Below are 22817 nucleotides of genomic sequence, written 5' to 3' on the forward strand. Positions count from 1 at the left end.
TGACTGGAGGAGACCTTGGAAGTATTCTAGTCCACCCTCCAGCCCAAGTCAGGAGTCCTTATACCATCCTGGACAAATGGATGTCCAATCTTTTCTTGAAAACCAAGAGTGATGGAGCACCCACAGTTCTAGGAAGCAAGCTGTTCTATTGCTTAATTGTTCTCACTGTCAGGAAATTCCTCATTTCCAGTTTGGATCTCCCTCTGATGAGCTTCCACCCATTGCTTCTTGTCCTGCTCTCGGGTGCTTTAGAGCAGTGGTTCTTAACCTTTTTGAACGAATCGCCCCCTTGAGCCAATGAGGAAGTTGTCATCGCCCCCCCTCCCCCAACATAACCTCTCAATCACAACATAGGAAATAATTCTTCCATTTATGCAAACACTTTTTTTGTTTTCTTTAAAATTGTCATCAGGACATATCGATGCAAATCATTTATTTTCAGTCTTTTCCCCATATCTCCCATATTCTGGCCAATGGTGTGCCACTGTATGGGTAGAGGCTGCTGTGCAACGTGCATGAAGATAAGCGATGCGTCTTCACATATGTACGGTGTTCTATACTGGAGCTAGCTGGAGGAACATTTGAAAACACAATTCAATCCACTAATAGCGAGCGATCTGATGTTTTTATACGACAGATATACAGCTATTCACTGTATGAAAAAGTCTCAAAAGTGTCCCCAAAACTTCTCGCTCCATCGCCCCCATATCGCCCCCTTTTTGTTCCATCGCCCCCTTGAAAAACGAAATTGCCCCCTGGGGGGCAATATCGCCCAGGTTAAGAACCACTGCTTTAGAGAATAGCTTGACTCAATCTTCCCTGTGACAGTATTGGAAGAATAGCTCCATTATTCTCCATGTCTGCTGTTTGGGATAACAGAACGTGACCTTGATCAAGCCAAAAACCTGACCTGACCTGAGCTCCTCTCCCCATGAGTTGTTTGAAATATACCCCTATCATTTTTTTCTCCTTGCTAAATATACACTTTTCCCTCAAGTTCTCCTCACAAGATTTTACTTCTAAGTCTTTTAATCACTTCATTGACTTTCGCTGTATCTCGTCCAGCTCTGATGAATCTTTCCTCAAATGTGTCCAGAATTGGACACAGTACTTGAGGTGGAAATTGACCAACACAAAATAAAATGGAATTATTACTTCCCCAAACTTGAAACTGAACTTCTGTTGATGTAGCCTGAAGCTGATTGGCCCCATCAAGCTGCTAGTTCATATTCAGTTTATAATCATTAATACATTTCCAAAAATACTACTACTGAGCCAGATATTCCATTACTGTGCTTTTTTCCCCCCCTCCTGTGTGAAAGAACATTTGTCTTGGACAAATTCTATTACATTAAGCCTATTTCTCTAACTTCTCAAGATCATCTTGAATTTCATCTGACTACTGCTCTACTCAATTTTTGGTCATTGAGGGTTGAATAAGCATTCCCTTCATCTCTTAAAAGTCGAAGTGCATGAAATTCAGGGCTGAACTTCCTGGCACTTTAATCCATGCTTCATTTCAGTTTGATGAGGAAGCATTAATGAGGGACCATTTTGAACATAGTCTTTAAGTTGCCCATGTATCCACTGTCAAGCCATCCGGCCCATGCTTAACAAGCTTGCTAATCAGAATTTCACAGAGAACAATGTCAAATGCTTTGCTGAAATAAAGACATATTATTTCATAATGTGCAATGGGAATTATCTATTTCAAAAGAGGGAGAAGGTTAGTCTGGTGAGGCTTGTTCTGGAGACAGCTATGCTGACTGCTAATCATGGAGGCATTACTTAGAAGTGAGCATTGCCAACAAAAGTGTGTAGAGTCAAGACCATGGTTTTTCCAGTTGCAATGTATGGATGTGAAAGTTGGACCATAAGAAAGGCTGAGCGACAAAGAATGGAGGCCTTTGAACTATGGTGCTGGAGAAGACTCCTGCGAGTCCCCTGGACTGCAAGGCGATCAAACCAGTCAGTCCTAGAAGAGATCAACCCAGACTGTTCTTTAGAAGGCCAGATCCTGAAGTTGAAACTCAAGTACTTTGGCCACCTAATGAGAAGGAAGGACTCACTGGAGAAGAGCCTAATGCTGGGAAAGATTGAGGGCAATAGAAGACGGGGACGACAGAGAATGAAGTAGCTGGATGGAGTCATGGAAGCAGTAGGCGTGAGCTTAAATGGACTCCAGAAGATAGTAGAGAGCAGGAAGACCTGGAGGAATGTTGTCCATGGAGTCACGATGTGTCGGACATGACTTCACAATTAACAACTTTCTCTAGAAACTTCACAAGTATTGAAGTCAGCTTGGCTGGTCCGTGGTTCCTGGGTCTTCCACCTTTTCACACGTTCATCTCCACTCATCTGTCATCTGCTCTCCAGGACCTCTCAAACATAGTATCTAGAGCAGCGTTTTTCAATCTTGGCACTTTAAGAGGCCTAGACTTCAACTCCCAAAATTCTCCAGCCAACTCTGATTGCAACTGTTGTGCTCTCAGTACCTTTTTAAAAAGAATTTCCATCCATCAGAATTTTCCTTTTTCATCAGCTTCTCTTACAATGGAATTCTCCTTATCACTCTGCTGAACTGCTTAAAATCTGCCTTTTTGGACTGCAGGGTTCTGTTACTATCAATCAAAGTACTGGAAACGGCCACAATCGTCATTGCAGTTTGACTTTAATTTATTCCGCGGCTATCTGCAAAAGCTGTGTATTCCTCAGCTTGGTGAAGCTGCAGTTAATCCTTGGACCTTGGCATCTTTGCAAGACTGATTGCTTAGGATTGCAGTACATCATGTTTTGCAGCCACCGCCACCACCTTCCCTGATCCTATCCCAGTTATCTCAGGATAAAACTGGAAAAGTCTGAAGTGGATGAACCAGTGGCAATATCACGATTTCTGATATTTGGGGTTATCTCAAGGTAGGGACCTCACTCAGGGTCCTCGCTCAACTACTGCTAAGCTCTATACCTCACCTTATTAAATTAAAAAATGGGTGGGAAAGTCTTCTGCAAAGCATCAGTCTGTACCCTTATCTCTCTGTTCAAGAATGCCAAAGAGCTCCACGTAAGCATTTTTAGAATGTGTAAAAGTCAGGTGGCTTAATTCGGAAAAGATTTGGGCAATCAGCTGAGCTTGGCTTCAGGACTTGACAGGATGCTAGGTCAGGCAATGGAATGTGAAGTATTAATACCACTTTACAATGCCTTGGTAAGGCCACACTTGGAATACTGCATCCAGTTTTGGTCACCGCAATGGAAAAAAGATGCTGAGACTCTAGAAAGAGTACAGAGAAGAACAACAAAGATGATCAGGGCATTGGAGGCCAAAACATATAAGGAACGGCTGCTGGAATTGGGTATGTCTAGTTTAATGAAGAGAAGGACAAGGGGTGACATGATAGCAGTGTTCCAGTATCTCAGGGGCTGCCCCAAAGAAGAGGGTGTCAAGCTATTTTCCAAGGCGCCTGAAGGCAGGACAAGAAGCAATGGATGGAAACTAGTCAAGGAGAGAAGCAACCTGGAACTGAGGAGAAACTTCCTGACAATTAGAACAATTAACCAGTGGAACAACCTGCCTCCAGAAACGGTGAATGCTCCAACACTGGAAGTTTTTAAGAAGAGATTGGATGGCCATTTGTTTGAAATGGTATAGGGTTTCCTGCCTGAGCAGGGGGTTGGACCAGATGACCTCCAAGATCCCTTCCAACTTTTATTATTATTGTTGTTGTTGTTATTGTTGTTGTCCAGAGTTGCAGGAGGAAGGGGCTCTTTTCTAGAGGGCACAGTGGAGCTTGGAATGTCTGGTGAGAAAGAAGAGAGCAAGGCTGGATACCCTTAGCAATTCACAGAGTGTGTCTATAGTTACTGTATGGCAGATTAATTACTTCAGTCTGGCAAGATTCTGTTTGTAGGCACACAACAACAAAGGTACTCCTCAGAAGTAACTCCAGGTGTTGCTCTTGGTTCTTTGGCCTTAACAAGTCAATCCTATTACCATCTGGCTGCTTTTGGCTGCTTTGATGGGCAGTGCTCACTTCGTTTCAGTTGAAACAGGCCTGCCTGCTTTTTTATTATTATTATTCTTATTGCATTTCCAAGCAATAACATGTAGGATTTTCTTTCTTGCAAACTCATGCCCTCTATCATCGAGTAAGACACTATCTGCATCTACCATATAACACCATTCAAAGTGCATTTCCAGTGAAGTTGTGGACACCATCATTGTAGCCTCAATATATCTCTCGTGCCTTAGGGACAGATGTTGTGCTAGGGGTTCTGCTAGTTGCTGACCTGTAATTAAAAGGGATTATTGGATGTCTGGAGCAATAGCTTGGAAAGCTCAGGTGCTTTTCTTGTTTTAGAAATGAAAAGCTGGCTCAAAAACCTTTGATTGCATGGGGAGGAGGTTATATCCTGACTTAAGGTGTACTTTAATAGGATCAGAATTATAAATATTGATTTTGGACAGAAAAAGAAGAAACTGTAATCCTTGTTGCCATCTTGATTCTAAGACATTCAGAAACAGAGTAAAGAGGCCTTCCCTTTACATTATAAGTGGATCCTTGCCTGCTTAAAAAACAGCAATTTTTTTTTTAAAAAAAAAGCTTGGATCCCACTGCAAATTAACGCCATCTTCTTAGAAGCTTTATATAAAATTGGTCTAGCTTTATAAGAATGAACAGCATTTTGCACATGCCCAATGGCACGTCATTTTTTTTTATTATTCTACTACTTATTTCACCTGGAAAACAGCCAATATTGAACTTGCATATATTTGAAGCCTTCAGAATATACTACACAGGTTAGCTTTGTAAATCTTAACTTTCTGTTGGTTGAGCAAGAGAATTGTTAGCGTGAGAAAATAGGGATTTGTTTAATGCAGTGTTTCTTTTAAAATGTGTGGACCTCAACTCCCAGAATTCCCCAGCCAACTTTAAGATGTATGGATTTTAACTCCTGAAATTTCCAGTCAGCTTTAAAATACGGACTCTTCAACTCCCAGAATCCCCCAGTCACATGCTGAGCTGAAATCCACACATTTCAAAGTTGGCTGGGAAATTCTGGGAGTTGAAATCCATACATTTTAAAGTTGGCCTAGGAACTCTGGGAGTTGAAGTCCACCTATCTTAAAGTTACTAAGGTTCAGAAACACTGTGATAAGGGATGCTCATGATATGGCCCAAAAGATACTCCAAGCATCTTTTTCAATGGCCCAGACAAAAGGGCCAAGATATGATGTATTAAATTGGGAACAATGATGGAGCATTTAGGACTTATCCCCCAATGTCTTTTCTCCGTGGGACCTGGAAAAAGATCAGGCAGAACATTTGAGATTTTAATGTACCACAGAATCAAACTAAACATCTCCCACCTCTGCTTTAATGAGAGCATGCGCCTGTGTTTTTACTATAGACATACTGGCTAGGAAACTCTAGGCGTCAGATTCTACACATCTTCCAACTACCAAGTTGCATATAGGCTTCTTCAGCTCCATCATTTCCCTCCCAGTTCCTAGTGGGGACCTGAGGGGTGAGATGGGGGGAAAGATTGGGGCAGAATCCTTGCTCAAATTAGGCTATGGGGTAATAGGAGAAGATCCGAAATATGAACATGAAGGACCCTATTTTTGTTTCCACTTTGTGTTCCCCAAAATCTAAGCATCCCTATCAAGTCCCTTAGAGTTTCTCTGCCTTTCCTTTGATTTCCTGGCCATTCTAAAATTGCTTATTTAATTGAAGCCAGTGGTCCTTGGGAATAGGTATATGCACTTTCAGGCTTGATTAGTCTGGAGAATGCTTTTGCTCTGGTCATTCGGGGTGATTCATGAGCCCAGGAAACCGAAACAGGCCCAAGTGGAAGGCAGACAATGAGCCACAGCAGATCTCTGAAAAGATAGCAATGAGATCAGTTTGCATCCAGCTCCACAACGGTGGCCTAGATGGAAGGGCCAAGAACTCTCCGTTCAGGTCTCCTTCATTAACTGGCTAAGAAGTGGGTAGGTGGACAAGAGAAAAATATCCACCCACATACTGAGAGTAGCTGATGTGGAAACCATTTGAGCACAGATACCTTTTGCAAAGATTTATTGTTGTGGCTGTAGTCTGGAAAACACTTCTCCAGAGTTATTGCTGCAATCCAGCTGCAGAAAGAATCCTGTGCGTCCTCTCCCGTGATGTGAGGAAACACATGTGGGTGGCAAAGGCACAACTGGCCAAGCAAAATGTGAGTCTGGCTCCAGCCAGTTCTAAAAAAGGGACTCATTCTTGCGAGCGAGACCTGCAAAGCAGAAACCAGGTGGAAAGGCCAACCGGATGTTTGGTGATTGCTAAGCTTTCAGCTGCATCTGCTAGCCTGGGTCTTTCAGTACCCCTTCTTAACTACAGTAAACTAACAATCAACAATAATCTAATGAAGGATCCACCAAGAACACTCCCATCAACACTGACAGGGCAAGCCACCAGTATAAAAAAAGAGCAAACCCCACTCCCTTCTAGCACTGATGATGTTACCTAGATGGGTAATGAAAAGTCTGCAAGAAAACAGTCAAGCTCAGAAAGCATCCAGGACCCAACCCTTCTTAACTTTGATGCATTACAACTCCCATCATTCTCAGCCGGCCCAGCCAGAGGCTTGCTGAATAGGGGTGTGAGGAATTTGACTACAAACACACATCAAGGACACCAAGAGGGAATCCCTGAGACTTGCCTGTGTGACTCCTACGTACAGATAGTCTTTGAGTTACAACCATTCATAGTCACAACAGTACTAAAATAGTGATTTTTTTTTTACAACCAGCCATCACCCTGCCAACAAAAGTGCGTACAGTCAAGGCCATGGTTTTCCCAGTTGCAATGTATGGCTGTGAAAATTGGACCATAAGAAAGGCTGAGCGCCAAAGAATGGAGGCCTTTGAACTATGGTGCTGGAGAAGACTCCTGCGAGTCCCCTGGACTGCAAGGCAATCCAACCGGTCAATCCTGGAGGAGATCAACCCTGACTGCTCTTTAGAAAGCCAGATCCTGAAGTTGAAATTCAAGTACTTTGGCCACCTAATGAGAAGGAAGGACTCACTGGAGAAGAACCTAATGCTGGGAAAGATGGAGGGCAAGAGAAGAAGGGGACGACAGAGAATGAGGTGGCTGGACGGAGTCACTGAAGCAGTAGGCGTGAGCTTCAATGGACTCCAGAAGATGGCAGAGGACAGGAAGACCTGGAGGAACGTTGTCCATGGGGTCGCGATGGGTCGGACACGACTTCGCAACTAACAACAACATCACACTTATGACCACGGCGGCGTCCCCAGAGTCACATGATCAAATTTGGGCAACCATCATCTATTTACTAGGGATTGCCTTTTGCCATCTTCCCAGCTGACTTTGACAAGCAATGTCAATGGGCAAAGCTGCATTTACTTAATGAGCACGTCGTCCACTTAACAACTTGTGATTCGCTTAACTGTAGCAAAAAAGATCATAAAATCAGGCACAGTTCGCTCAACAACCACCTTGCTTAGCAAGGGAATTCCTGGTTCCAATTGTGGTCGTAAGCTGAGGACTACCCCTACCCTCTGTTCTTTTTGCCCCCCTCCTCCTACTCCTCAGTAGCCATTGATATTCACAAGGTCTCTCCAAGCGCACAGGGTTGATAAGTGCATCTTTCCCTCACAGGCAGAACTTCGGCAGGCTTTTTAAATGCAAATTCCCCCAGCAGCTGCTCTCTTTCTCAACGTGACCACTTGTGCTGGCTGCGTATAATTTTTACGTTCTGCACCTTTCTTCCCCAGATGGGGAGGGTTTTTTTTCCATATGGATATTTGATAGGAGAAAGAAGGCTTTAGCGCTGCTGCTCATCTATTTGCGAAGTCCACGGAGAGTTGAACAGGCAAGCTCCCATCCAGTGGAATTTGCGGTATAATTCTTGCACGTGGCATCCTCTGCCATTCCAGTGTGGCCACAACTGGGTGGTTTTTGGTCTGGCAAGTACCTGCTCTACTCCCCCACCATTTTTTTTCACCCTCTTAGGCTGAAAGCAAAACAACTCTTTGGCGACCGGTTCAAATTCTCCATTCTTTTATTATCCCTCTGATTCAACTGGACCTTGTTTTTCATTCCTGCGTTCCAATTTCACCAGGAGAACTTGTAAAATTAATTCCAGAAACTGAGAGCATGTGCCATCTGACCTGGATTGCCACTGCTTCAGTTCATCACTGCCCTTTCCCCCTCCGTCACCCCTCTTTTGCTTCTCTCTGTCCCGCTGGTCCTTGGAGGAAGATGGATCGTGGAGAAAAAACGGCAAACAGTTTTGTGATGGCTTTACCTTGGCTTTTTGTAGCCCTGTTGTTCTTTGCAATCCATATTGCCTGAACGTCACGTAAAAAGACTTTGACAGAACAGATACAATGAACTGCTTATTTGAAAGTGAGTTTTTCCAGCTTTCTCATCCCCTGAAGTGGCTTCTAGGGCAGCTTGCGAAGATCTGTCATGAAGCCATTTGTGCACTCACAATCTGAAGCAGTAGGTGGGTAAGGAAAGGGCTTTGGAAGGATTGGGTGAGTGGAAAAAAAAAGCAGGTTCAGGGCTAAATGCGTACCTGTGAAAGGGTTTTGTCTGCAGCTCTTTCTTGGCTTAAGTTGGGTAAACTACTCAGGTGCCTACTAGAATGTTCTGGAAGAGCAGAGGGGCTGGTCCTCTGATCAGAATGGGCCCAGCAAATCTTGTCCTTCAGCTTTGCAATCTTGGACTGGCATTTTATCAAGAAATAAAGAAAAGGGAAAAAGAAATGCAGCCCTGTTTCGGGTGGGATGTAGTCTGGATTCCCAAAAATGAGGGGCTGCATTCCAGAGGGCAAAGAGGCCACAAAGCTTAGATCAAGGGTAGGCAACCTTGGCTCTTTTATGACTCGTGGACTTCAACTCCCAGAATTCCTGAGCCAGCCATGCTGAGGAGAAAGGGAGACGTTTCCAAGCTGAGCCATTCTGGCTCCGGAATTCTGGGAATTGAAGTCCAGGAGTCAGGAAGAGGCCATAGTTCCCCCATGCTGGCTCAGGAATTCTGGGAGTTGAAGTCCATGAGTCATGAAAGAGACTTAGATAGTTTGGCCAGGAAAAAAAGACTTTAAAAGGCTGCTTCCTAGCGATCTCAGAGTATATCTATAATGATGCAAACAGTTGCTTTCATCTGGCAAGATTTCTGTCTATATGTGAGGAACAATAAAGGAAATTGTGTTTGTCTTACTTCTAGGGGCTGCAAACTAATTAAAGTCCCCTCAATCATATCAAGATTGATAGCTTGCTGCAGTTTATTATCTGTAGGATTCCGAAGGGCTAACAAATTGCACGTACATTGTGCTCATAGAGCCTTAAGGGATTAAACATGGAATCCTTGGTGCATGGATTGTCCTTCAGAAGCTACAGGTGTTCTTGAGTTCTCAGCTAACCAATTGACCTATCCGTGCAGTTTTCTCACCACAACATAGAACTGGCTTGTCCCTGCCTTTATCTTGGAAGGATTTTCATTCTAACTTACAGCTCAGATATTTCCTAATTATCTCCCATGTCATTATTAACATGGCATAACCCCACAACTTTAGGATAAACTATGATTGACTAGGTGCTGCCATCTTCTACAGTTGTAAAAGAGTTGAATCTTGGTCATAGTAGCCAAGGAGTATGCCATTGCCACATTTCTGCATGTTATCTCAGCTTCCCAGTTAAGTATATGGCAGTGTTTCTCAACCTTGACAGCTTGAAAACATGTGGACCTCAACTCCCAGAATTACCAGTATCTCGTCAACTTGAAGATGTGTGGACTTCAACTCCCAGAATTCCCCAGCCAGTCATGCTGGCTAGGGAATTCTGGGAGCTGAAATCCACACATGTTCAAGTTGCCAAGATTGAGAAACACTGGTGATATTGGAATTCCATGGTGGACAAACCCAGATAAGATTGGCCTGATGAGACTGTGTTCTTCCCATAATTTCCAAGTGCTAAACCTAATTAGAATTCAAATTCTATTGGAGTTTATATTTTGAGGTTGTTTTAATCCTGTTTGGATGGTAAGATGAAGAGAGCTGGTCAAGGACCAGAGCAACATATACAACCTAATAAATATATATTTTGGCAACATCTTTCCCATGGAGACCATAATCCATAGCTGTTACTTTGTGTACTGTTTAGTGGGTGATAAGCTTCATGAGCCACTGGCAGAATTTTATATCTTAAGAGTTCTGGCTTCTGAGGAACAGCTTATTTATGATGTCTTCTATGTCAAGGTCAGGTGGTGCTTGGGATGTTTTGGTGTAGAAGCTTGGAATAAATATTGGGTGGTGATCGTGTCCCAGGATGGATCCTCGCTAATTGGTAATGTTGCAAGAGAAGGAAATGTTCCATGGATGAAATTGATCCTTCTTCACTTTGGCTTCCAAATCTTCCAATTCTGTCTGGTTTTCAACGTATTTTGAATGTCTGGAGAAACAAACACAGATGTTATTAGCTGCAGTAGCTGCTGGAGCAAAAAACAAAACACAATTGGATAGCATTTTAGAATCTGAGCTGCCATGACCTCATCATAATCGTCTTTCAAAAATATTGTTTTTTAGATGGGAAGGGGGGGAAAAGGCTTCTAAATTGTTTTTGGTTACCAAGCACAAAAGGGACTTTCATAATATCCTGGCATAACAATGCAGTGATGAGAAGGGAATCTATTTCTCATATTCATTTCTGAATGTGTCTCTCTACATATATCACCTTCCAGAGCTAACTCACATGAGGAATGAAAGCAAATGCGAAATGCAGGATTATAATTCAATAGACATCAAAATCCCCAACAAAAAGACAGATCTGAAGAGCAGAGGAAAACAAGGAAATCGGATAGCCTGCCGTTGCAGGAGACTGACCTGGGAAATGAGAAGACAACCTCGTCACCTTCTCAGATGTTGCTCCAGACCTCCTGTGAACTTGGCTCTGACACCATTCCAAGTTTAGAGAGAAAGAGAGAGAGGATTTGGTGGGGCAGAGTTGTCCACAGGCTGTTGTCGGAAAAGTCAGGGGAGTAGTCAAGATGGAGCAGTTAAAGATTCATCACTTTTTTATGTGGCTCGGTTGTGTGATGCACATAAAAATATGGGTGTTACCTTGTTCACACTCTTACGACCATCATCTTAACTTTACTGACCTCATCCAGTGATGATACTTGTCTCAGGGCAGTTTACTGCACTTCCTTCATCCCTCCCATTTAGAGTGGATTCTTGTATTATCCTGGTAGTTATTAAATACAGCTCCTCTTCCTTTTCCCGATGTACTTGTTAAATTTTGTTATTGCCTCTCTCAACTTTTCGCCTTTGGCCTTTCTGTTCTGTTGGCTCCCAGAACATATTGATCACGTTCAGTTGCAAAACTAACAGCTGACATTTCCACCGTTGACTCAACTCACTTAGTCTAAACCTTGGGTGATAGGAAGGGCCTTCCCACGTGATTCATACATCGCTTTTGGTTCTTGCATAACTGTGGGGTTTTCAACACTTGCATGGCCTAGAAAAATAAAAAAATAAAAAGCAGCAGGAATATTCTTCTGGTTCCCCACTCTGGACAATTCCATATTTAGGTGAAGATTAGCTGTGATCCAGACCCTCTGCTAGTAGAGGTTAAAAGAAGCAAGATGGCAGATGTGCCTCATAATTCAATCCCTGACCTCTTAACATATGTACACAGGGGGGAGGACTTGCATCATGGCATCACATTTGCCATATTGCTGCTTTTTTTTTTAAACCTTCTCTGTGGTCAAAAAAGAGTGTTGATAAAGGACCTTCTGAATGAATGAAATATCCCTGGAATTAAAGACTTGGTTGAGAGAAAGACATGATTGGATGGGCAGATCAGAAGTATTATTACAGGCCTATGATGGAATGTAGTCTGGATTCCCAGGAGGGAGGGGCTGCATTCCAGAGGAGCAAGAAGTTTAGATAGCTTGATTTGACAAAAGAAGGTTAGGACAGCTCCTCCATAGAAGTTTGCAGAGTATATCTTTAGCTATGCAGGTAGTTGCTTTATGTATTGGCAAGATTTCTGTCTATAGGTGAGGAGCAATAAAAGAGACTGTTTAGAAGAAACTCAGCCTGTTTTTCTTGAGTTTTCGAGCTTGACATGGCCAGCCAATGAGATGGTACATGGATGAATCAGCATCTCTCTTTAAATAGATTTAATCCATTTTATTTAACAAAATTGGCATGTTATCCCTGGGTGTCCTGTCTTTAGGTCCCGAAGAAGAAGAAAGATGATTTGCCATTAAGCAAGGAAAGCCCACTCTTGATTAAAAGAATATACCCTCATTCATATTAAACGTTGGATTTCTTCAGTTGCCAGAAGCAGAACCGTTAGCGAAGAAATAAACAAGTGCGTCCTTCATTCGCAACCTTGACAATTGAAAGGGGCCTCCCAGAATAAACTCAGATTGTTCTTGATTAATTTGAGAACAACATTTTTTTAAAAAAAAAATAACTTCCCCTCTAACAAGCGGACGTCACAATAAACCAGTGAATATCTTTCCTTGCATCCTACATGGCTGATCTCCTTATAATGGAAGACGTTTGCTCGAGGCTTCCTAGACAGAAGGTGGCATCCGGCCGAGTCATGGATAGAAGCAGAGGGACAAACTGTGTGCATTTTGTCACATGATCTTGGGTTTTCTTTCTTCTCATGCTTCCTCTCTGTGGTTTTGAAGGCAGGAAAATTCCCTAACTGGACAGACAATGTCCTCGTGACTCTGGACACACAGGAACGATATAATGCTTACTTCTCTGAGTGCCTATACTACAGAGATATTCATAGTAGCCTCATTTCACCAGTACTATATAAATACCCTGGGTGCACAGGACAATTTTATACCCTCCTGCTGCTTGCAGGCACTAATCCTACTACAACATACAATCAGGCCAGGTGTTATGCAGCAGTGATTAAAATCCACCAGAGGATGACCTGTGCCTCAAACCAGCCTTAATGAGTATTTGACTTGCTTAGTTGAGAGAGTTTTGAATTATGATAGATTTAGTTAGCCATATAGTAACTCTTACGGAGTCTTTTTATATTTAACAGAATAATAGATTGGGAAGGGACCTTGGAGGTCTTCTAGTCCAACCCCCCCCTGCAATAGCAGGGCCCCCTACATTATTTTTTGACAAATAACTGTCCAATCTCTTCTTAAATACCACCAGTAATGGAGCCCCCGTAATTTAGAAGGCAAGCCATGTGACTGGCCCAGAGTCACCTAAGGTGGGACTACAACTCACCATCTCCTGGTGATTGGCTGAAAGTCATCCAGATGACTTTCATGTGTAAGGCAAGACTAGAACTCACCGTCTCCTGGTGATTGGCCGAAAGTGAGTTTTAGATCCACCTTAGGCATAAAGGCCAGGTTGGTTACTTTGGGTCAGTCACTTTCTCTCAGCCCAACCCACTTCACAGGGTTGTTGATGTGAGTAAAAATTGGAGGAGGAAGGAATATTAAGTGTGTTTGCCACATTGACTTATTTCTAAAAATAATAATGGTAGAATATAAATAAATCAAATTTTAAAATTTGCACAAATCCATCTAGAGGACTCTTCTCTGTTGATTCTCTTGTTGAAGCATGTTAGGCTATGAGGAAAGAGATCTTTTCTGAGACGGTAAAACAACCTTTGGAGATATCAAAGGCTAATCTAATAGTTAATGATTGGACTTGACCAGCAATTTGGGTGTATCCTCTGAGTGACTCTGCAGATGATATGTTCCAAAAGAGGAAAGACCTGTCTACTCACATCTCTGTCCTCTTCTTTATTCCCAGACAGCTGTTCCCCCGGGGCTTGCCTGATGAATTCACTTTGATCATCACTCTACTCTTGAAGAAGCAGACTACCAAAGAGAACTGGTATCTCTTCCAGATCACTGATCCTCAAGGATACCCCCAGGTATAGCCAACTAACTTGGTCCAGTCTTTCCATCGCCTCTCTGCTCTATTGTTTTCCTGTTATTTCCCCTTCCTTCCTTCCTTCCTTCCTTCCTTCCTTCCTTCCTTCCTTCCTTCCTTCCTTCCTTCCTTCCTTCCTTCCTTCCTTCCCAGAATTAGCTCACCCAAGGCTTGATCTGCTTCGTACCTTGCCCTTTCAGCTAAGGGTGTCAGTGGGATTGCGTTTGCATACATGAAAATATAGTCAACTCTAAACTCAAGTTAATAAGGTATGGTCTCTGGGTTCATTCCACATGCGGTGGATCCAGAAAGAAAGGTGGCCGCTGAGTGTGGTGACCCCGTTCACATTACACACCAAAGCATTGGCTGAGTTCCCACAAGTTGTTGAACCACCAATTATCACCCCAGCCTGCTTCCTCAAATTGAGACATGGAGCAATGTACTGTCTTGACCTCCACAGGATGGAGAATTCTCCAATTATATGATGCAGAAGGAATATTCTCTGCGTGGGGTGGAGAGCCTAGCCCAGCTTGCTGTCTTCCAAGTCAGTTAAGCATCAAATAACCTTCAGATGTGTCAGGTACCAAGTAACCTTTTCAGAATGTTGCAAGGCAGGCTGAACACTAAAATATGCATTAACATGCATTATATTAAGGAAAATGAGTAAATGAAAGCATTATATAAAGGAAAAGAGCCTGTAAGCATGCATATATTAAAGGAAATTCATGTAAATCATATTCATTTTTACATAGTTTAAAAATGATGCAGAAATGTAGAACAGTCATCTATCCTTACCTGTTATTACCACATATTTATGACTAGATTTATAACATTTAGACAGGTTAAACCAACTTAATTTGCAAGAAAAGTGTTCAAAATTTCGTCCGGATAATATTGTCATCGGAACAAAACTCTCCCTTTGTTTCTAAGGATATTTATTATTACTGAAGATCTCATTTTTATTATAATTTAAGATCCATTTCTTTAACAGCAAAATATCACTACAGATAGTCCTAGAGTTAAAAGCATAATGGAGCCTGCCAATTACAGTTATAAGTCATAGCTGTTGTAAAACAAGAAGGTCACATGACACAATTGTATTACTTTTTTGCAGTGGTCATTAAGCAAATGCAGTGGTCGTAAAATGATTGGTGCGGTCATGGGCATGGGTTTGCGGAAGGTGCCAATACCATTATGCATATATACCCACATACACACACATATATGACCCAGAGAAACATCACAGCCTAATTTGAATGTATACATATACATGGCGAAAAATAAAGAATCCTGCAAATTTACAAGATTGCATGGCATAAGGAATTAGGCTGTTACAGAGTCTAGTAGTTCTGCTATAAATACTTCAAAACCTCCTCCCAGAGGGGAGCAACAGGAACAGACCGTGAAATGGGTGTGTGGGGCCTCTAACAATGCGCCGAGCTCTAAGCACATATAAGTGCTTATAAGCAGTATCCTGAATAACAGGAAGCAAGCTTCCTATAATCTTCTCAGCTGTCTGCACCACTCTCTGTATGGACCTTCTATCTGAGGTTCTGTTACCACCAAACCAAAGAGGGATACAGTTTGTTAAAATGCCCTCAATCATGCCTCTGTAAAAAGTAGCCAGGACAGAAGGAGAAAGATGTGCTCTCCTCATCCAACGCAAGGAATGCAAACGCTGGTTTGCACCCAACCATTTGTTTGACGACCATTCAAAATTACAAAGGCCTTGAAAAAAGTAACTTGTGCCCAGCCTTCCCAGGACTTTTTACAGCCTCCTCATTGTCACATGGTCAGGATTCAGGCCCTTGGCCATCGGTATGTCTTTACAATGGTTGCAGCAAGGAAGGTTCCTGGCACTTACAACTACCATAGCATCCCCACAACAATGCGATCATGTGATCAAAATGCTTGACATATAATTACCATGGGCTTCGGGCTCATGGGATGACCATCCACAACCTTCCCAGCTGGCTTCCAGTAAGCAAAATCAATGGGGGAAGATGGGTTCATTTAACAACTGTATGATTCAGTTAACAGCTGCAGCGATCCATTTAACAATCACCGGGGGGGGGTGTCATAAAATTAGGCAGGGCTCATTTAACAACCACCTTGCTTAGCGAAGGAAATTCTGGTCCCAACTGTGGTCATCAGTTGGGGACTACCTGCAAAGCCTTCTGACTGGTCACCTCTCTCTCCACTAACAACTCAGCCTTCATTTTCAGCTTCCCTGCTTCCCCTCCTACATCTCTCTCTCTTTTTAGGAACATCTTTCTATTCAGCACCTTCTCTTCTTCCTTCTACTTTTTCAGCTCTCCCTGGGAATCAACAGCAAAGAGCGAAGTCTGGAGTTCCAGGCCAAGGACCGTCACGGGGAATTGATTGGCGTGGTCTTTGCTGGCAAAGGCATCACCTCTCTTTTTGACTTGAAGTGGCACAAAATGGCAGTCAGCCTTCAAACCCAGGTGATCTCCGTCCACGTTGACTGCAGTTACATCTCATCTAAGCCTCTGCAGCTGCGCCAGCAGTTGGTCAGCGAAGGCAACGCATTCGTGGGGCTGGAGGCAGTGCGTGGGACTCCGGTGATGGTAAGTCATGGGGGGCAGCAGTGGCCGTGGGCACACGTAAGCGTCCTGTGGCTAGGAGGTACATCTCCAAATTGAGCTGAGCCCAGTTTTCCAAGTTGACCTGACTGCTGGGCAAGCTATTTTGCTTCCCCTCCAAGAAAAAAAAAAGGATAACTTGCAGCCACAGGCCTCAGTGTAGCTTCTCTGGCACTAATGTTTAAATTAAAGAAATGGAGCCAAAACAATTGGAGAGATTCAAATTGGTTTTCTTTATTTGCTAACAGAAATACCGTAATCATTAGGCTCCTAGCCAGCAAGAACTAAGAGCCTGGATATTAGAGTACTCAAGCTGTATAAAGTGACAGATTAATTGAATAATGAGTTTACAGCTACAGATAACAGACACAAAGGATTGAAAGAAGCTGGGGGCGTTTTTGTCTTATCTCTTGGCAGACCAATGTTAGCTTTACAAAGACACAAACTCTATAGTTGTTAATACATTGCTTATATAGGTAGTCCTCAACTCACAACCATGTGTTTAGCAGCCGTTCAGAGTTACAATGGCACTGAAAAAAAAGTGCCTTTGGATAAGGCCTCACTCTTACAACTATCGTAGCCTCTCCACAGTCACATGATCAAAAATCCTGCTCCTTGGCAAGCAATTACCATAGTTTCAGCATCCTGGACCATTTGCAACCTTGTTGACCTTTGCTTAACAAGTACATGGTTCACTTCATAGCTGCAGGGAGCAATCATGGCAAAAAAGATCATAAAATTGGGCAAGACTCATTTAACAACCTCCTTGCTGGAAATTCTGGTCCCAATTGTGGTTGTAAGTTGAGCACTGCCTGTATCTCCTCTGAAACAGTCTTCAAGAATACCTGGAAGACCCAACACATTGGCCAAGCATTCCCATTTTCTTGGATGATTCCCACTTCCTTTTGGAAGCGAGGAAAACTCTTCAAAAACATTTTGTGTCTTGCCGTATCTCCTTAGAAAGTTTCAGGAGAGGTAGCATCTGCCGGCAATCGTCTTTCTTCAAGCTCTGGATTGCTCTGGATCAGGGGTAAGCAACCTCGGCTCTTTTATGACTCATGCACTTCAACTCCCAGAATTCCTGAGTCAACTATGCTGACTCAGGAATTCTGGGACTTGAAGTCCATGAGTCATAAAAGAGTTGAGGTTGTCTACACCTGCTCTGGACATTTTGTCAAACCTGAGGAAGCAGGTCCATATTAGCTGCAGTTTTTCTTTTCTTTTTATGATGCCTGAATTGTAGTGGCAATTTTTCTTGGTGCAAGATCAATTTCCAAAGGAATGTAGCTCTAGAGAATGTGAGTCAGTGTGAAGCCCTCAGCTACTGCAGTGGTAACAGAGTCAGCTCTCTTTGTGTGAGAGACAGCTGGGAGGCATCAGTCCTGCTGATTTCAGTTTGGTGGTGTGTGCTGTGATACACTAACACGCTTTAGCTTCTTGTTGTTCTGTCATCCTTCCTCAGATGTAGTGGACAAATATTGCAAATATTTACCTGATTTCTGGACTTTGTCCTCACCTTCAAAGAGAATGGAAGAATATCACAGTGGTAGCCAAAACTGAAATGTTTTTTTTTCCTCCTCTTAGTTCCAAAGTTTTCTTTTTGGGGGAGAAGAATCTGGATACGATGTGTTCAGTATGGCTCTTAAAATAAACCGCACAGCAATAATAGCCAATGAAGACAGAATAACCCATAGAATGACTGTGCACTTTTACAATGTTCTTAAGTATCAAACATACACTGAGACCCATCACATGAGATAAATAAGGCATGTGTGAGATATTTATCTACATAATACCTTTGCTCTAAGATTGCAACTTTCAGAATTCCCATTTAGTATGGACAAGGGCCATGTTGATTGGGAATGCTGGACTTTAGTAGTCCCAGAACATCTGAAAGTTGGCCAACTGAAGGAAGATGCCCAGCATTTCAATATTTTGTCTGGAACATTAATCCATCTAGTCCAAAGATTGGCCAGACTTCAAAAGGAGATATCCTTTTGTCATAACAAATTAATTTTTACTTTACTATCATGCTAGCTATGTGCCATTGAGCTGGGCTTGATTGCTGGTGATTGTGAACGCCCAACATCTCAACCTGTCTCCAGTGACAACCAACAGATTTGGACAGTCTTGTAATCTTCTTGATTCTATCCATCCACCTAATCCTACCTCTTCATTATTTCCTTCACTCTTGTCCAGATATTTTCTTTTCCTAGTTAATTGTCTTCTTGCATCACATGCTCAAATATTTAAGTTTCTGCTTGTTGATCATCACTTTCCAGGCACCATCAGCTTTATTGAATCCAGAATTGATTGACTGGTTCTTGTATTTTATGTTATTATTAATAATTGATTTCCTAATTCATAATTTGATGGTATTTAATATCATCACGTAATATACTGTATCTACATTTCCCTTCTCATTCTTATGGGTGGCCTGTGTCTGCCTCAATCTTGGATCATGGTAGTGTGAGGGCTCTCTGCAGAATCTTAGCTGTTCCTAGCACTACACTCTTCCGGAGAAGAGAGCTCTGATGTTCTTCCTGGGATCTATTGGAGCTATTCTCCCAGCTTAGAAGTTACAGTCCCGAGTACTCCTACTAACATTGAGACCTCTTTGGCCTCCACCTTCCACATCTTCTCCAGTTCATCATTCAGGCCCCAGTACTTCTCCAGTTAGTCATATACCTTCTTCCTAATGTTGCTGTCACTTGGCACTGATACATCTATCTCCACCTCTGTCTTCTGATTCTTTTCTACCACCACAATATCTGCTTGATTGCCCAGTACCTGCCTGTCCATTTGTTCTAGAAGTCCCATGGGACCCTAATCTTGTTAATATCCATAAACTTCTGTGCAATGTCCCATCTGGACTTGGGTGGCACCAGACCATATTACTGCATATGTACAGTATGTGCAGAAACCATGGACAAGTCCAAAACACAGCTGAGTGGAAGCAGGATCTTAAGTGCTTTGAATGGTAATAGTTAGACATCTATGAGAGCTAAATTTCATCAGGAATTGCCGTCACATTTTGCTGAACATTTTAGAGAAATCTAGAGGTTTCTGTGCAGTGTTAGCTTCCCAAAGTACACACTAGCAATGTTGTTCTGTAAATCTTTTAAGGTTGTGATAGAATCTTGCTTCAGCAGAAATTTAGGTGAATCTATTTTGTTTCCTGAAGGAAAACAAAATACCAGAGGAATTTCAAGAAAAACTAAAACTGCTAAAATAATACTGATGAAATTCCTTCTAGGGGAATTCGAGCATTGCTAAAATGCACAAGAGGCTAAAAATGGGTAAAATAATTGCAGGGAGTTGATCCAAAGCTGCAGAAAAATTGAAAGAGTAAGGCAAGGGAATCTGCATAATTATAAAGACAAAAAAAACAAAACAAAAAACAAATCCAATTGCACTAACGGTGTGGTTCCAGGAAGCAATTGTGAAAGCATTTGAGCTGATCATCCAATGCATAATGAACGAGAAACTAAGCTATTTTGGTGAGAGTGCATTCTGAGATAAATCAAGCAGATAAATTCAAAAAGCTTGTTCTGGGCCAGGCCTCTGACTTGGCACTATTGTACCACATTCTCTTTCCGTAAGACCTTCCCAGCCCTGGATTAATGCAGCATACTAAACTCAACCCAAGTTAACAAAACACGGTTGGTCTGGATATGCACAATGCATTAAAAGAGGCCCCCAAGGCCCCCTTTACTTCCACCTGCACTTTGCTGAGTATGTGCTCATTTGTCTGTGGGTATTTATAGAACTACATACATTATTTTATATATCTGTAATTTTATTCACACAACCAGGAAGTTACAAAACTAGCAGTTTAATTTCCACATCATTCTAAACTCTGCAGTTTTAATTGTGGGGTTTTCTCTCTTTTCTATTTTCTTTTTTTAGTGGATGGCTGTGAAAAGAAAGCAGCCTTTGGTAGTTGTCAGCCTGGAAAAGGGGTGTATTGTGCTTAAGTGTGGAAATAGCTTGAAAGTATTTACATGTGAGAATGTATGGGTAAAGGTGAATGTCTGATTGGGTGTCTGTGTGTGTGCCTAGCTCTTTGTCTTGTTCGTTTACTTTGAATGGGCTTGTCCACTTTGGCCACACCCATTTTGGGAGAGCCTCTCAGAACCAAGGGTAGCTCCTCAGGGCACCAACCTTCAAGCTAAACCCAAGAACTTATGGAAGAGCAGGCAGAGCTGTGGAGTGAAGTGCATCATCAGTTTAGAGTCTTTGTCACAAGAGACCCAACCAGCCTTGCCTTGACTTCCATTGACCCTTATCTAGTACCAATTTAGTGCTGACTGTTACTTGATCAGATCCTTATGTACAGGTCTGAATAAATCTTCCATGCTGCAATTTTACAAATGATCCTGATTCTTTGCACCTAACTGAATGACAGGGAACAACTCAGCCAGAGTTCGGTTGTTTATTTGCTTACGTATGGCAGACCAACTCTTGCTAGACTGAACTTTTATTACTATTACTAATGGCTATGCCCTGGGAGATTCTAGAGAGTGGGTGCCTTTAATCTCTTCCTCTGTTTCTTATCCAATTCTGGGCTGTGCTACCTCTTGTCTTCTTCCCCTGTCTGGAATGTATTGCATCCTTCCTGGAAAACTAACCCCTCCTGCTCCCCCTCTATGGGCACCATCTCTCACACCAACATTAGGTAATTTATCATAGGTAAACATGAAATATGAGCCGAGGTGGCGCAGCAGTTAGGGTGCAGTACTGCAGGCCACTTTAGCTGACTGTGTTCAGCAGGTCAGCGGTTCAAATCTCACCGGCTCAAGGTTGACTCAGCCTTCCATCCTTCCAGGGTAGGTAAAATGAGGACCCAGATTGTTGGGGGCAATGCAAATATATACATACATTGCTTACTGGTGTACACCACTTAGAGAGTGCCTGTACTTAAAGCGGTATATAAGTCTCATAAATAAATAAATAAATAAATAAATAAATAAATAAATAAATAAACTTGCCAGCACTATTTAGCTTATCTTAGAAAGTTGTTACCAAAACCAAGAGAGTTAAAGCACCAGGCTAGGAAGTAGGTGAGTGTGAGTTCTATATAAAAATTTGTATCAGACTAATTAGCAGAAGATAAAAGTGTACTTACAACAGTATTAACAGCATAGCCTCAACATTAATTATAAGAATAATTAATTAATCTAATAATTAATTAAAACTCCTGCCTTGGGCTGGAAGTTGGACTAAAAGACTTTCAGGGCCCATTCGAGCCCTACAATTCTATGATTGTATGTAGTTTTTAAAAAATGGGTAATTATGTGATAAATTGGTAACGCCAAAACATTTGAGGATAGTACTCAGAAGTCAGTTTCCTTGTCTCTCCATCCAAAGAACCCTAACTTCATTTAATCATTGGTGAACAATATATTTCAAAAATCCACTCTTACAAAGCTGATTTCTTCTTCTAGAATTGTATGATCATACCTTCAGCCATGTCTCCAAAACCCAACAATTCTTGATATCTTAATAGATTCCAAATATTAGGTGTACAACAAAAACAAAAAAAAGAATTCATACACAACCTTTTTTTCCATCCTGTGGCTTCTGTTAGGAGAGCTGATCCAAATCTGAGGCTGGCTCACCCATAGATTCTACAATTAATTTTTATGGTGGTCAACTTGGCAAGAGGTCACAAATCCTGGCTAGTATACTCTTACGTATGATGGACAGTTTCATGGTACTCTCCTACCTGATGTCATTGCTACCTGTTGAGGGTGCAAATGCAGGACCCTCTACAAAATTTACCAGGCATCCCATAGAAGAAGCCTACTACAAGTGATGGCTGAAGAACTGTAGTACAAACGCTGTGTAGGGAAGCAGTAGAAATACAGGCCTGTGGAAAAGCATGGGTCAAAGGTGAGGGAGGTAGGGAGAAGAGATCCAGTGTAATGGTTAGTTCTGAGATCTATAAAGAAAGTGGTTTAAACAACCAGATGCACCCTCCCATGTTAACAGTGAAAAGATCCACCACTTCCCTGGTACTGAGAAAAACAGAAAGAAAATAAAGATCTCTCTACTCTGGAGATGTGTTGGTTGTAGATGGGAAATAGCTCAGTTGCTGGAATTCCTTCAGTCCCATCCCTTTCATCCCAGTAAATCTTGTTAAAGAGATTCAATAGGATCACGCTGGGGAAAGACTTACTTTCGATTTTGGGCAGATCCTGAAGAGCCCCTGTCTTGTGGCTTGTGGTGATGGTTGGAAGAGAAGAAAGTGATGGTGCATATGATGCTCTCATTTGG

The 22817-nt window shown here is 42.2% G+C and overlaps 1 protein-coding gene across 6 annotated transcripts in view; it reads left to right on the forward strand.

Moving 5' to 3' along the window:
* The window catches only part of COL16A1 (collagen type XVI alpha 1 chain), a 292803-nt gene that overhangs the window by 131983 nt on the left and 138003 nt on the right, over positions 1-22817 (forward strand). For all 6 annotated transcript variants that reach the window (XM_039329689.1, XM_039329679.1, XM_039329697.1 and 3 more), the window contains 2 exons: positions 13813-13936; positions 16248-16523. In XM_039329689.1, coding sequence (XP_039185623.1) covers positions 13813-13936; positions 16248-16523 — 400 coding nt within the window. The remainder of the gene's footprint in view (positions 1-13812; positions 13937-16247; positions 16524-22817) is intronic.

The sequence above is a fragment of the Crotalus tigris genome, unplaced genomic scaffold (genome assembly GCF_016545835.1).
Source record: "Crotalus tigris isolate CLP2741 ecotype Arizona unplaced genomic scaffold, ASM1654583v1 scf7180000017614.5298720, whole genome shotgun sequence".
In the NCBI taxonomy this organism is placed as follows: Eukaryota; Metazoa; Chordata; class Lepidosauria; order Squamata; family Viperidae; genus Crotalus; species Crotalus tigris.